The following is a 13,960-nucleotide window of genomic DNA, read 5'->3' as shown; positions in this document are numbered from 1 at the left end:
ATGATTTTAGATAGATCTTATGAAACCCCTCGCAAATTTCAAGTTCACAAAAGTAGCTACGATTTTATATAAGTAAATTTAAAGATTATTTTTGATCAATCTGTTAATTATCTACATGTTTTTAATGCATCAAGTTTGGATTTGTCCAACTGTGTAAGTTAAAACCAAATAGCTGCAGGAACAGTTTACCTTGATCACCAGTCCAAACACCTGTTTATCCCATAATACTTCCTCTGATGTGGTGACCTCAGCCTGGTGTTGCCTCTCATGCTGTTAAATCAAGGCTTCTCTGGGTTCAGACACTTTGAACATACCTCCTTTTAAAAGGTTGTGTCCTTCTTCTTTTGTCTTGTCCTGAAACTGGAGGCATCATCATGGCTACATTGGCACATTTAGAAATCAGTTTTCCCAAAAAGACTTGCTTATTAAAAACCATTCTGCAAAAGTGTACTGATATAAAATTGAAAAAGTTAAGTTTAACTGAAGCGAAGCTGAGAAAACGTACAAGATTTGACTTTGTGGATTCTCCTTTAATCATTCGGTTTGCTCCTACTCTCCTGCAGGAGGAGTTCAAAGGAATGATCGAGGATGCAGGTTTCTGCAGCGTGCAATACTTCAACTTCACAGGTGGAGTGGTGGCTCTTCACTCAGGTTTCAAGCTGTGAGCTGCACGCTAAATCCGTCGCGTAGGAGGACAGAAAAACTGCGTTTGGGGCTGATGTGTTACGGACTGATTTCAGACACAGCAGCTCTCTGCAGAAAGCTTAGCTTAATAACAAGGCAGGTCGGTGGATGTTATTTATTGGATTATCTGGGAAGTGATGTTGCACTTGTAAAAAAAAGTACACTAGAAATGTTTTCATTACCTCCTCTGAAAAAAATGTTTTTTTTTAACATTAGCCTCATTTGAATAAATAATAGAACTTTGAACTGATCTTGTTTTTTTAATGCTTTGTGAATAAAATGCTCAATCTAGGCATGATCTTGTATGATTCTCATGCTACGAAAAGTTTAAGTTAAATTATCTATCAAGATATGTTTAACTGTGATACATTAAAATTATTATTCCGTATATCAGCTCCTTATAGAGGGATGCATTTTTTAAAGTAAAAAGTGAATCTTATTTATTAAATCATTTAAAGCACTAAAAATGTTATGACTTGTTCAGTCATACGGAAGACTTATCTTTATCAAGGACGGTAAACTACAAAAGCTAACTGTAAAAAGTTCTCTATTTACTTGGAAAGTTGATTGGAAGAAAAAACTATGATAAAAATGCCACATTAACAGGGATAAAATCATGAAGAGGATTTTGAAGCAAAGTCCATTTAATCTCAAGACCCACAACACACAGATATATGTATACGGTGTGGTCTGTCACATTGGTGGTTTTAATATTTTCATTAAAAAGACATTAGATGTCTCGACTGGGCAAAAAATAAAAAGATAGCTATATCTTAGAAAAGGGGGACGAGGCACAGAATTCAAGTTTCCAAATTCATCAGGGATTCATGAAGACGCATCTGTTGGTTTTTGGTCCAATCTATTTAATCATGTCCAAAATCAGGCTACCCTCAATTCTTATGTAGATGTTGATTGATTTTTAAAGCAGGACCTTAGAAGAGGAAGACAAGAGACCAGAACCAACACACATTCTAAAGGTAATGGGGCTCCTGTTTTTTTTTTTTTTTTTTTTTAAACCCTAAGCAGATCAATAGGCACATCGCCCCCATGCCATGCTGAAACTCTGCATCAGTTCATGAAAACGCTACCCTGACTCAGCCGAGTCCCAATACTGCACAGAACCTGGACATGGTTAACATTTCTGTATCCTCATTAAAAATAGGCCTTCTGTTCAAATTTTCTGAGACAAATAATTAGATTTTATCAGCTCAGGCCACAATTATAAAACTAATAGGGCTGGGTAAAAAAATCTATTTAATCGATGTCTAGAGAATGAGATCAATTAGTTTTATAGTGACCCGCGTGACGTTCACATTCAAATAAGCAGGGAAGATGCACTCAAGATTATTTCAAGCCAGACAGCTGGAAATATAGCCAATAGGTTGACTGAAGACATTAACAATTGGGGGCTGACCAGCAAACACCCTGTAGTTGTTAAAGACAACGCTGCAAATATGGTTTGTGCAGTGAAGATAATGCATCTCATGCATGTCTGCTGTGTCCCCGCTGTGTCATGTCTGCTTGCTCAAGTGAGGCTTCACTTTTTTACTTTTCACAATCAGGTTTGCACTTTTGAGACAGTTTTGTTCACATCTCAAGTTCAAACTATCTGATTTATAAGTTTGCACTTTGTGTTTAATGTGACAGGAAAAAATAAAATACATGAGTATTTTGAAACACAGTTGAACCACTTTCATTATTGTAAAAACAGATCGAATCAAAATTAATCGATTTAGAACTGTATGGATCAACATAAAATCGATTCAGGACTTTGGCGAAAATACCCAGCCCTAACAATTAATGTTCAAAATATTTACCAGTTTGCAATTAAACTGTAAAACCTTCACTTTTAGAACTGAATAAATGTCAGTATGTTTGTTTGAAGGTATTGGGATGTTCCTGTATGCAAAGAAATGGATCAAAGATCAAACTCTAATAGCTTAAAACAGAGACCTTTTAAACAGTTTTTAAATTGTTTTTCTCACAATGCAGACTTACCCTCCTTAAAAACGTTAGTGTTTTATAATAAAGGAGGTTCGGTCTCAGTTGCATGAAGAAGAGCTTCTCATGTAGAACTATGAAAAGTCTACTCAAGGTTTAGTGAACTGAATAAGGGAGAAGCAGAGAGGACGCCTACATGTCTTATTCTGAAGAATGTTGCACCTGTTTTCTATGCCTTTATTGAGAAAAAAAGTATATACTAAAACTAGCCAGTCAGTCTTTGGCTAGCCTGCAGTCTGCTGCTTTACAGACATTTTGCTTTTAGTGGGCCAGTGGTGGTTCTAAAGCAATGTTACCATAGCAACACCTTCAGGTTTTATTCAGAGAATGTTTTACAAGCAGAAAAGCTGGTTTTAATAGTAAAAATGGGGGAACTGTAGAAAGATTTCTTTCAGTCAGCTGATAAGCAGTGTGCAGCAGAGGGGCAGATAGATTGTTTTATACATACGGAGGAAAGTGGCATCTCATCTCGAAAAAAGGACTTGATGGAATAGAAAAGGTATTCCATAAAACCCTCGGTATACATCGATACTGTTAAAAGGTCCTGGCCTGTTTGCAACAGTTTATTTAAAAAAATAACCAGAATAAACACAGAGTTACTTGAATTAAACTGTATATTTTACAGATCTTTGTACACTTTAATTACAAAACTGTATAGTACTAAAGTTTTAAAATCAGTTTTTTGGTCAGAGAAGATTTAATCGTCTTGTGTGCAATTACCATGTATATACAAAGTCTCATGTTAGTGATTTCTCTCTCAAAAAAAAAAACAAAAAACCAACCAAATAACTCAAACGCTCATACACTCTGAACATAAGACATGGCTTAAAGATAAATATATTAGCAAATAAATATTCAGAGAACATAGTTCCATTTATGAAATGTGTTTCCTATACAGGTACAGAATATACACAGATTGATTTCTAGCCTCTTTTTTTTTCCTTTAAAACATTTGTAATTGTATGACGGAAAATAATTACTCTTAGAAAATTAAAAAATATTAATTTTTTTTTATACATTTTTCTTATCTTAAGTGCTAGAAACAAAAACAGAAAAAATTAAATAGTGACTCAAGTACCCCAAAATGTTATATTTAGCGTAGGTACGTATCTATTGCAAAAGGCAAAGATTAGATTCTCACATGATTACAGCACTGGGTTAACTTTTATAAATAGGGTTATTTCAGGTTTTCCTCTATGTAGAGAACGTGTATATTTCATAGAAACAGTATAAAAACAAAAATAGTCTGCAGTACAAACAGAAAGGCATGAATGACGAGCATTGATATTGCATGAATGTGTAATGCACGGCATGTTAGGATTCAAACGGATACACTGTGGTATGTAGAACTGCATCATTTAAAAAAAAAAAAAAAAAGTCACAGTACAATAAGGAACCCTTATGAAATACAACCTTAGCTACTTTCCTTTGGCCTTAAGATACAAACTAGAATATTTCACTGGTATAATAAGAGCACGCCTCATAGAGGAAACCAGCTAAAATACATTTTCTTACAGACTTCCAAAACACCTGACACAAATTGGGTTTGAATTTTGACCAAAAGTTACGCAGTGTTAAATATTGCTCTCCATTTCTCTCTAGAATAAGACTCTAATGCTTTCTGTAATGCAGGTAGGCCACAATGGAAAGAAACATAAATGTGTTTTTTTTTTGTATAGTGTCAATATAAACCAGTGTCAGCCTCGCATTCACATTTCTTTGCTCGTCTGTGTTTCATCACAGAGACCCTACAGAGTGAGACCCACTTTTATGCTCTTCAGATAATAAAAAAAACAATCATGTCTTTCTGGTTTGGTATAGCTATGTCCATATAATTATATAGCTTTATAGGCTGTCACTATTCATCTGCAAAATACAAAATATAGTCATGTGTCTGTAAATATTATCGGATAAATTCCTTCAACTTGCACATCTGGATTTTATTTAAAATAAAGACATTATTAACCCTTTCTGGCTTTTTAGAGCCTTTGAAACAATGCAATAATTAGCCTGATCAGTTTTGAGACATTTGTGGCAACAGGAATGAACATGATGCGTTACTTATCAGAGGGAAAAAAATGAAAGTAAAAAGACGCCATTTCAGTAGAAATCCACACAATCTTAGATGATAACATTCAGTGCTCAGAGAGCAAGTTTAGAGCAAGGCAACTAAAGGTTTTAACGACTTGCTGACAGCGTACCACTTTTATTCTTTGACTCTTCTCTCTGGACTCGTGCTCATATCCCCATCTCTCCCTCATTTGTTGAAATACTAGTTCCCTGTAGAGGCGGGCTCGCGGAGAGCTGAGGGTGGAATAAAGCCCTAGTCTCCTCTGCCTGACCTCTAAGCTGTCCTGAGGGGAAGTACCTCTCCTTTTGCTCATGGTGCTCCCCTGTCTGCAGCTCCTCCTCCACTGTTAAGCTCAGAGGTAAGAAGCTGCTCTGGGTCTCCCCTCCCAAGCCCATTTCACAGTCTGTGTCCTCAGGAATTATGGGTATTCTGTGGTTGAGTTCACAGCAGCCCTGTCCCGAGCAGGCATCCGAGTCCGAGTGTGCGTACTGCACATTAACAGCGTAGTCCTCGCTATAATGTCCCGCCCTGTGCACCTTCATGTCTTTGTAGAAGCAGCAGGGCAACCCTTCATAGCTCACCTGCTCAGAAGGAGGATACAGGTGTTCGGGTGTAAAGTAGTTCTTTGGGGAGGAGCTCTGAAAGTCTCCGCCCCTTTGACAGCGTCCTGATGCTGCAGGCCCTGCTTGGTCCAAATCCTGCCCTTTGCTTTCTGCATTGGGAGGAATGACGTCAAAACAGCAGCTACAGGCTGCAGCTCCAAGTTCCCCCGAATCCTCCTGAGCTCCCGATCCCCTGTCGGCCGAGGCGGCCTCTGGGGCCCCAGCTGAGGTAGTGCCTGTGTTGATGTTCTCCCTGGGTTCCAGTGATGAACGACTGCTGTAGTTGGGCTCCAAACTGCAGTTGGAGTGATGGTCCCCCGAGTTGTATCCTGAAGCTCCAGCTGAGAGCTGGAGGCAATCATGTCCTAGTGGAGCAGAGACTGACGAGTCCTCAGCAGGGGCTGCAGTGCAACCCGCAGCCCCCGGTTCTCCTGTAGAGCCCCTACAGGGACTCTTACTCCTGTACACGTACGGATCGTAGTCGCTACTTAGCGAGCTGCGGAACGTAGAGCAGCTTCCGTACACCCCCTGGTTGCTGACCTCAGTACAGTCCAACATGGAGTCACTGGAGGAGCAGTGGCATTGGCCTGAGCTGCTGCTGCTGCTGTCACTTCCTGGACAGTCGGCGAGGTAACCGCTGCACACGGACCGATGGCCATGATAGCAGCTCAGGCCAGAAGTGCTGCCACTGTCCCCTACCCTGGAGGAAGAGGGAGGTGCCATGTGGACCACTGTAGGGTACAGGAGTCCCTGCTGAAAGGCTCTGCTGGGATGGCCCTTGTGGGCTCCTGCTCCTCCTCCCAGCTGCCCAGCCATCGGCCCCTGGCCGCCTTCAGGCTGCTGAGGAAAAGACAAGCCCTGGAAGTAGTAGTGCTGGTACATGGTTTCATACTGCGAAAAACAAGCTGCTCTGGAGAAGCCGCGGCCGTGGAACTTGGGTCGTTTAAAAGCATTGTGATGCTGTTGTGCAGGATAGGCGGGGGGGCCGCGGTGCTCCAGCCTGCAGTGGTGGGGGTTGATCGAATGTTCCAGATGGAGGGCGGGGTGATAACTCCGGAGGAAGGCCGACGTTGACTGAGGCGGGTACAGACCTTGAGGATCTGGGTGCTGGTCCACTGTGAGGACAGTGATAGGGTTGCCATGGTGATCCATACTGGTTCTGGTTGGGTAAGCCGTCACCTGGCCAGCACGGTGCACCCTGCCGGGATAATGGACTGGGAGCACCACCCGCTGCCTGCCATGGATCGAGCTGCTAGGGTCCATGCATGCTGGTCCTGGATTTCCCTTCTTTTGTTCTGTTTCAAGAAAACAATGAATAGTTTAATAAAAAATATTTTAAGTTGATTTAGAAGTATTTTTATAGCAGAAATAAAAGCCAGACTCTGTGTGCAGACTCACCAATAATATTATGTCTGCAATGGGGGCAGGTGTGATGCTGAAGCAGCCAGGGGTCAACACACTTCTTGTGAAACCTGTGTGCACAAGGGATCACACGCAGCTCCTGGAGAGGAAAGGGAATAAATCAGTCTGTTAGACCTATCAGTGTTTCATAGAAAACGAATAAATAAAAAATCTCTTCTCAATGCATGCTAAAAGAACAGACAAGTTTGTACTGAAATCTGACTATTAAATGCAGCACTGTCAGTTTAGGTTTAGGTCCTTACTCTTATCAGTTCTTGAGACTCCTGCAGGGGCCCTGATTCGTTAAAATGAATTAAAAAATACCATCAGATGAAGTAAATCGGCTTTAAAACTGTTTTTGAAACAAGGTCAGTTCAGCATATGATAAAAAAAAAGTAATAAATCCTAAGAGGATTCATTTAAATCAATGTTTAGCTTTGAATAATCATGTTAATTCCCTGATTAAAACAGCAGCTAATTCCTTTAGATCAGGCACCCCCAAAGATGTTCCTGGAGGGCTGCTGTCCTGCAGGCTTTAGAGGTTTTCCTGCTCCAGCACGGCTGATTTACACTGATAGATGATTAAAAGGCTGTTGCTGAACTGCAATCATCAGAATCTGCTCTGCTAAAGCGGAGAAACCTCTAAAACCTGCAGCACAGCGGCCCTCAGGAACAACTTGATGCTGCTTTAGATATTTCTTCTTACACCATTCTGCTGTGTGGCCACTAGGTGGCGGCAGCCACACAATTGTCAAATGTGGGTTTAATATGAACATTGTTAGTCCTGAGGACCCAACTCAATACCATGCCTCAAACTACATTCATAAAAAAGGTGCCTTATCATTCTGCAAAAATAACCTTTCTGCTTGATAACGTTTGTTTATTCTGCACAAAGCTATAAAACAATCCTTTTAAACATTGGATTTCGATGCCGTTTTGCCAAAAAAGGGAATTTTTGACAAAAGCCCGAGCAGCTATAATGTTCCCAAACAAGAAGTCTCTCACTGGCCTTAAAACTCTGTGGCTTAATACATGACTCATCTTCAGACTCTTTTCCACCAAGGCCTTTGTTGCTTAGTTCACTCCTCAAAAACCACTTTGATGTCTTTCAGCCTTTTATATCGCCACTTCCTTCTGTGCAATCCCGGCGCCGTGCTTTGTTGTGTTTTCTTCTTCTCACCAAAAAAGACTCATAACCACAGAGAACACACACTCAGCCTCTGTCCCCCTGGGGCCCTGGGGTTTGTCCCTCCAGCATCCATGAACAAAGGATGAGCAATGCAGTTACAGTAAAACCCTGAAGTCCAGGACTGGGATACATTTTTTAACATTGACTCTATTAAGGTTATAGAAGCTCACACTTGGTGGCGGGGAGCAACAGGAAGTGGGTACCCCTTATCTCTCCAGGTGCTGTGAATGGCGGATCTCGACATCTAAAATGGTGGCGGAAAAGACGCTAGTAAAAAAACTGAAGGGTTGCGGTCCCATGCACATCGGGGGGACTTCCATTCTATTGTCCACCGCATTTTTCTTTAATGTCGACAAAATCTGTCATGAAAGGAACCAAACTTCGTGGCTCCTTGAACTCGGAGTTCAGTAAGCTTTTTATATGAGCCTCTTGGAAAAGTCTTTGACACCACCTCAGGATAATAGAAGTAGGAGGGGAATTCTGAGACTTTTTTTCCAGATAATTTCCAATTTTTGTTAATTTTGTTTAAACCCACATTTCTTTTGGGATACGTCTTTTTCTGGAACAATCAATCATATAAATTGATTCTTGAAATAATTGTCAACTGATTTAGTAATCGATTAAGCACAGAGACTTTAAAACATGCCTTTAGTTGACAAAGCCACCCACTCAGAGAGTTAAATATACCAAAATTCTAATAAAAAATGTTTGCATTTAAGATAATAATGATTTCCATCAATAGACTCTTTCCAGAACTCTTCAAGTGGAAAACTTTTAGTTTCACCTGTTTAAGTCTGCAGAAAAAAATCTTCTTTAACAAACCTTTTGCTATCCAATCATTAATTGATTAATTCAAAAATAATAGATTCATCGATTAGCAAAATGATTGTTTGCTGCAGATCTCTTTACCACCTATAAAGAAACTTGATTATTATTTCTTAAAACAGCTTAGGCTCAGATTTGTTGTCAAACAACAGAAGATGTTAATTTCCTAAACTTGTTTCTCATCACAGAGTTTGAAAAGGCCTTTGTTACACTAAGTATGCTTTGATGTATCTAAATTGCTCATATTGTTGTTATGCTTTGAGTGCTGTAACTGAAATCACATTTCTAGGTTGTGCACAATCATGGCTGAGGAGCAAACCTGAATGCTAGCTGTGGCTGCAAGCCGAGTGTCAATATCCTGTTGGAAGGTGAGCCTCTGCCTTGCTCCCAAAGTTGTTTGCAGGTTTTCTTCTAGTGTTAGTGTTAGCTGTGCAATGCTCGTCTTTCTCTGTATCGTATTTTACATGTCGGCCAAAAAAAGGTTATGATTTTAATTTTGTCTCACCATTGCTCCTTTGTGTCTGTCTGTCTGATATTCTTTTAGCATTGTTTTTAAGAACAGCACTTTACCAATTAACTTCTTACAGAAGGTTGCCCCAGATTTTAGGATAACTTTCACCATTTTGGTTCCACCTGAAAGCTACCTGCTACTCATTTGTTTTTCTATTAATATTAAATGTGGATTTCCTTTCTTACCTCCCCGTCGATGTACTTCTCCAGACAAATGGCGCAGTCTGAGGTGGAGCTGCTGCTCAGCGAATCAGAGGCTCCACAGCTGCTCTCACGCAGCCCCTTCCCTTTTGCCTTGAACTTGCGCGTTTCCATCTTTTCCAACGCTTGGATGGCCATTCGGTTCATGGAGCTCTGCAGTGCGCAGGGAGAAAGGGCAATCAGCACGTTTAAAATGAAATACACTGGATTTACGCAACAGCAGAAAACATTCCTTAAACTGTTTGCTACTCTGAAATGAGAAGTGTCAGAGAGCTGATGTGATGATGAAATACTTTCCCAGGTGATAGAAAACCAAAGTAGTCCTTAATGCAATTTAACAGTTAGATAACTCATGAGTCTGATCGCAGACGGTGACTAAAGAGAGAAATACTTGTTTTGAAGATTAGCTAAACCTCAACACAGGGTGTTTCTTCCTTTATAGTCCATTGTCTAGATAATTGCAGCTCGTTAAGATCCAGACAACAGATCAAGAACAGCACGGTCACCTTGGGACAAAACGTTCAGACAAATCTGTGATGAATCATTCCATTAAAGCAACAGTACTAATAGGGAGCTGTATAGTTCAGAATAACTTTTGTTCGTTTTAATATTTAGAGAAGGGAAAGTGGAAAACTGAGCCATCATCAAACTGAGGAAAACGATGCATCCTGGCTGGATTACATCCATCTTAACAGATGCCGCTGCAGGTTTTCTGCCCTGTCATGACATCCATGTGTGTTTGGCTCCTTCAGCCGGCTTCTCATCAGCATTAATTACATGCTAATCCAGATTCATGCATCTAGACGTAAGCCTCCACTGAGAGCTTTTTGTCAACGCACAAGAGGAATCACTCAGCGGCAGAGCTACTGTCGCCTGACTCGACGCCTGCAGTGAAGACTTCCCAGACTGGAAAAAGAAATGATAAACCAAAACAGAAAAGGCACGTGAGCCTCAGCGCTCGTTAGTTTGTCGTCGTGTGACTCACTGACCTGACTTCTCCTTTGCTTTAATTTGATCTTGATGAGCAGGATGAGGCAAACCAGCGACACCACGACGAAGAAAGCAAGGAAGATGCCCATGTCGAAATACTCTGTGGGCTGCTGTGGACAAAAAAAAAAAAAAAGATTTTTTTGAAAAAATTATCCTTCCAACACATTATAAAGTTCATGCTACCTGCATGGATTTCCATTCAGCACAGGTTTTCTGTATGTTTTCCACTGTGGAAGCTCATTAACTATCAGTTAGAATACAATGAGCTTTCCCTAATGGTTTAATTATTGTCTAAGTCTTTTTATTTTAATAAAAGCCTAATTTTTTGGCCCCTGGAGTCAATAATTTACTGAGGTCATATTTTAGCTATTATAGTAAATATTGTTAAAGCTTTCTCAATTTTTTTGACTTTGGGGAAGATTTTTACTGGAAGTTCTTTTTAAGAGACCCCACAGATTTTTGGTGAGATTTTGTTGCAGATTAGAACTTTCATTTTTCGAAACCAAAGCTGTTCTTTTATTTCTTTTTCAGATGTAAGCTTGAATTTAACGTGATCCTGAAAAACCAAACGAAAAAGAAATTCCTCATCTGCTGCTTTCCAAAAGAAACCCTGAATATATCAGGTGAACTTGAGATAACTGCCAGTTCTGTCTGTCCAAGCATGCAGCCACTACCGTGCTAAGCAGTAGGAATGGAATTCCATTCAGGGCTGAACTAACGAGTATTTTGCAAAAAGATTAATCTGTCAATTTTTTTTTCTGATTAATCAATTAATATTTAATAACAACAAAAGGTTCTTCAATGAAGATTTTACACAGACTTTAAACCATGTGAAGCTAAAACTATATCCTTTGAATGCCTCAGGATAAAACATTAATGGAAACATTGGAAAAAATCAAAATCTAGACGAGTAATTTTTTCTTAAAATAAGTGCATTTGCTCTTGGATTAAGGTAGTAAAAGAGACATCTTGCCAATGGAACAAGGCAATTTACACTTAGAATAAGAAAACAGAATAGCATTGTTTAATTTCAAGTGCATATTATCTAATTATCTTATTTATCAGAGTAAAAATACTCATTCCGTTGGCAAACTATCTCATTTACCTACTCAAATTAAGGGGAAATACACTTAATTTAAGACATTTTTACTTATTTTTAGATTGTTTTTCCAGTGAAAAAAAAAAAGGTTCTTCGTCTTGAATGCAAAATGTTTATATATTTTCTACAATTTTGGTATATTTCCTGCTTTTAGTGAGTTACCTTTCAGGTAAAGGAATGTTTTAGAGTCTCTATTCTCCAGTTAACGATTAACCGATTACTGAATCACTTGACGATTATTTCAATAATCACTTAATCACGATTAATCCGATTAATTGTTTCAGGCATAGTTCCATTGTTAATCTATTGATGGAAAATGTTGCTCAGAGGGTCAGGACTGTTTTTTACTGGATTTCTGCTACAAGACTTTGGAAGCTTTAAACTGAGTTTAGTTGCTTTCTTTGGAGGAAAAAGCTTCCCTCCTCCCATCCTTTTTACTGACCGTTATTAAGGAGAATAATAAAAGTCTTAGCTCTCATGTAAAAGTCAACTACTGTAGTACTTTTCCCGTTTCTCTGTCCAACTATCCTCGCTATGCAAAGCAATGATCTATACTTTTTTTTCTTCTCCTGACTGATTCCTTCATATGATGACCTTTTCTCTGGACACTACAACTTTGTTAGTAAATGGAATGAAACATCTGCACTTTATTTTAGGTTAATAGGATTTACTCTAACCAATGGCAGGTGTGAAATGTAGACTTAATGCTGATTTTATCTTATATTTTTTTCCCAATGATTGCTAAAACAGAATTTACATTTATATTTTAAGGTTATAGCAGTTTTCCCTCATGGTTGGTTTTTTAGTCATGTATCACATTAGAATATTTTGAAATATTTTAACAACTTTTTTCTAGCGGCTCCACTGTGTAAGTTACTGTAGAATTGCATTTTTCAGCGTCTTTTGGCAACTAGCTGGATATTTGGGTCCCATAAAATGCTGAAAAAATGGCTGCCTTGTTCTCTACTATCTAGAATAAAAAGGAGATCACTGATACTTCAAAGAAAGCCTGAAAGCCAAGTTCGTTTCATTCCTCCCCTGCATAATTCCCTTTTTTTTTTCAAACAGGCTTTTATCCCAGAATTTCATTATGTCAAGTTACTTGACCTCAAAGCGTGCTGGCCTTTTATCAAATAGCCAAGCAAACAAACAGCCCTTTGACCGGCTGATATTAATCTGTCACGGAGCTGTGAAAAAGCCTTCAGCCTCGGGGCCGCCAGAAACCCAGAAGAAAGACAGAGTCTGATTTCACAGCTGGGACGTACACTTGTTCCCTTCATCTAAAGACTTTCACAATCATAACCCCGCAAACATGTTCTCCCACTTTGTCGTGATCCCAACACGCACGTTAGCTTTTTCTCGCTCGCATTTCCCAGCATCTTAGAGGCCTTTTTATGAGCTCTTACCCTCGGCGGCCTGTGTTGGATCCGAGCTCGGGCCACTTTCTGCTTGTTGACGATGTTCATGAGCTTAACGGCGTCGTTACCCTTCACGTAAACCACCGGCCGCTTCAGAGGGTCCTCAGCAACCTGGTTAAGCTGGAGACACACAAAAAAAACATTCACTTAGACATAGACTAATATTATGGGACTAAAATTTAAATGTGTTTAGCAAGATAAAATACAAACATTATAAATATTATATAGCAATAATTAAAACAATAAAACAACTTAACCACAACTTTTTTATATACATTGCGTTGTAAAAAGTCAAAAAAAAAAAGTCATTATATTCCCACAACCCTGGATCTTCATGTTTTATTTAAATGCAATAAATATTCAGATGTTTCTCTTCCTCGGATGTGAACCATCTGCTATCAGTTGGTCCAAATTTGGTCCATGAATTGAAAGTCTTAGCACATATGAAAGAAATATATCAACTCTTACTTTATCCCATTAGTTGCTGCTTGCTTCAGAAATACTCACTTAAAATGAGAAGAAACCAAAGTTATAGTTTTATTTCTACATTTATGTATTTCTAGGCGTAGCTCAGAGAAAAGGATGCTATAATGCCATATTATGCCATAACCTCCGCAGCATGATATGTATGCAGTCATGACACGGATATGTGTCACAGCACTGAGTCTGAAGGGGCTTCATTTTATGGGGTGATGTGAACTGTGAGTACATGTCTCCTCTCATCGATTACGTGAAACTTACGTAGGAAAAAGACACGGAAACCATAGCAACAGATTGCTGAAACTAGTACGTAAGAGTGAGTGTGCACTTTAAGTCAGTCATATATCCTTCCTTTTCTGCCTTCTCTGCTATTTGCACTCATTTTTCTGTTCATTTTTGTTCTTAAGGAAAGTTTGTGACAACTTTCTAAAAGTGGCCTTTGAATTTTCTATTATGGCACAAATTTGAGGAAAAAAAAAAAAAAAAAAA

The 13,960-nt window shown here is 39.2% G+C and overlaps 2 protein-coding genes across 2 annotated transcripts in view; one reads left to right on the top strand and one right to left on the bottom strand.

The window, feature by feature from the left end:
* coq5 (coenzyme Q5, methyltransferase) overlaps positions 1-935 on the top strand; it is a 3,907-nt gene extending 2,972 nt beyond the window's left edge. The window contains exon 7 of the mRNA XM_015386193.1: positions 564-935. Within this exon, the coding sequence (XP_015241679.1) occupies positions 564-665 (102 nt within the window). The 3' untranslated portion in view covers positions 666-935. The remainder of the gene's footprint in view (positions 1-563) is intronic.
* A 2,329-nt stretch (positions 936-3,264) lies between these two features.
* The window catches only part of LOC107091951 (E3 ubiquitin-protein ligase ZNRF3-like), a 28,312-nt gene continuing 17,616 nt past the window's right edge, over positions 3,265-13,960 (bottom strand). The window contains exons 2-6 of the mRNA XM_015386188.1: positions 12,980-13,111; positions 10,474-10,584; positions 9,470-9,637; positions 6,757-6,859; positions 3,265-6,653 (exon numbers count right to left, since the gene is read on the bottom strand). Of these exons, the coding sequence (XP_015241674.1) occupies positions 4,924-6,653; positions 6,757-6,859; positions 9,470-9,637; positions 10,474-10,584; positions 12,980-13,111 (2,244 nt within the window). The 3' untranslated portion in view covers positions 3,265-4,923. The remainder of the gene's footprint in view (positions 6,654-6,756; positions 6,860-9,469; positions 9,638-10,473; positions 10,585-12,979; positions 13,112-13,960) is intronic.

The sequence above is a fragment of the Cyprinodon variegatus genome, unplaced genomic scaffold (assembly GCF_000732505.1).
Source record: "Cyprinodon variegatus isolate N-32 unplaced genomic scaffold, C_variegatus-1.0 Scaffold359, whole genome shotgun sequence".
NCBI lineage: Eukaryota > Metazoa > Chordata > Actinopteri > Cyprinodontiformes > Cyprinodontidae > Cyprinodon > Cyprinodon variegatus.
Note: the sequence above shows the minus strand (reverse complement) of the source record. Positions and strands in the feature narration are given on the sequence as shown.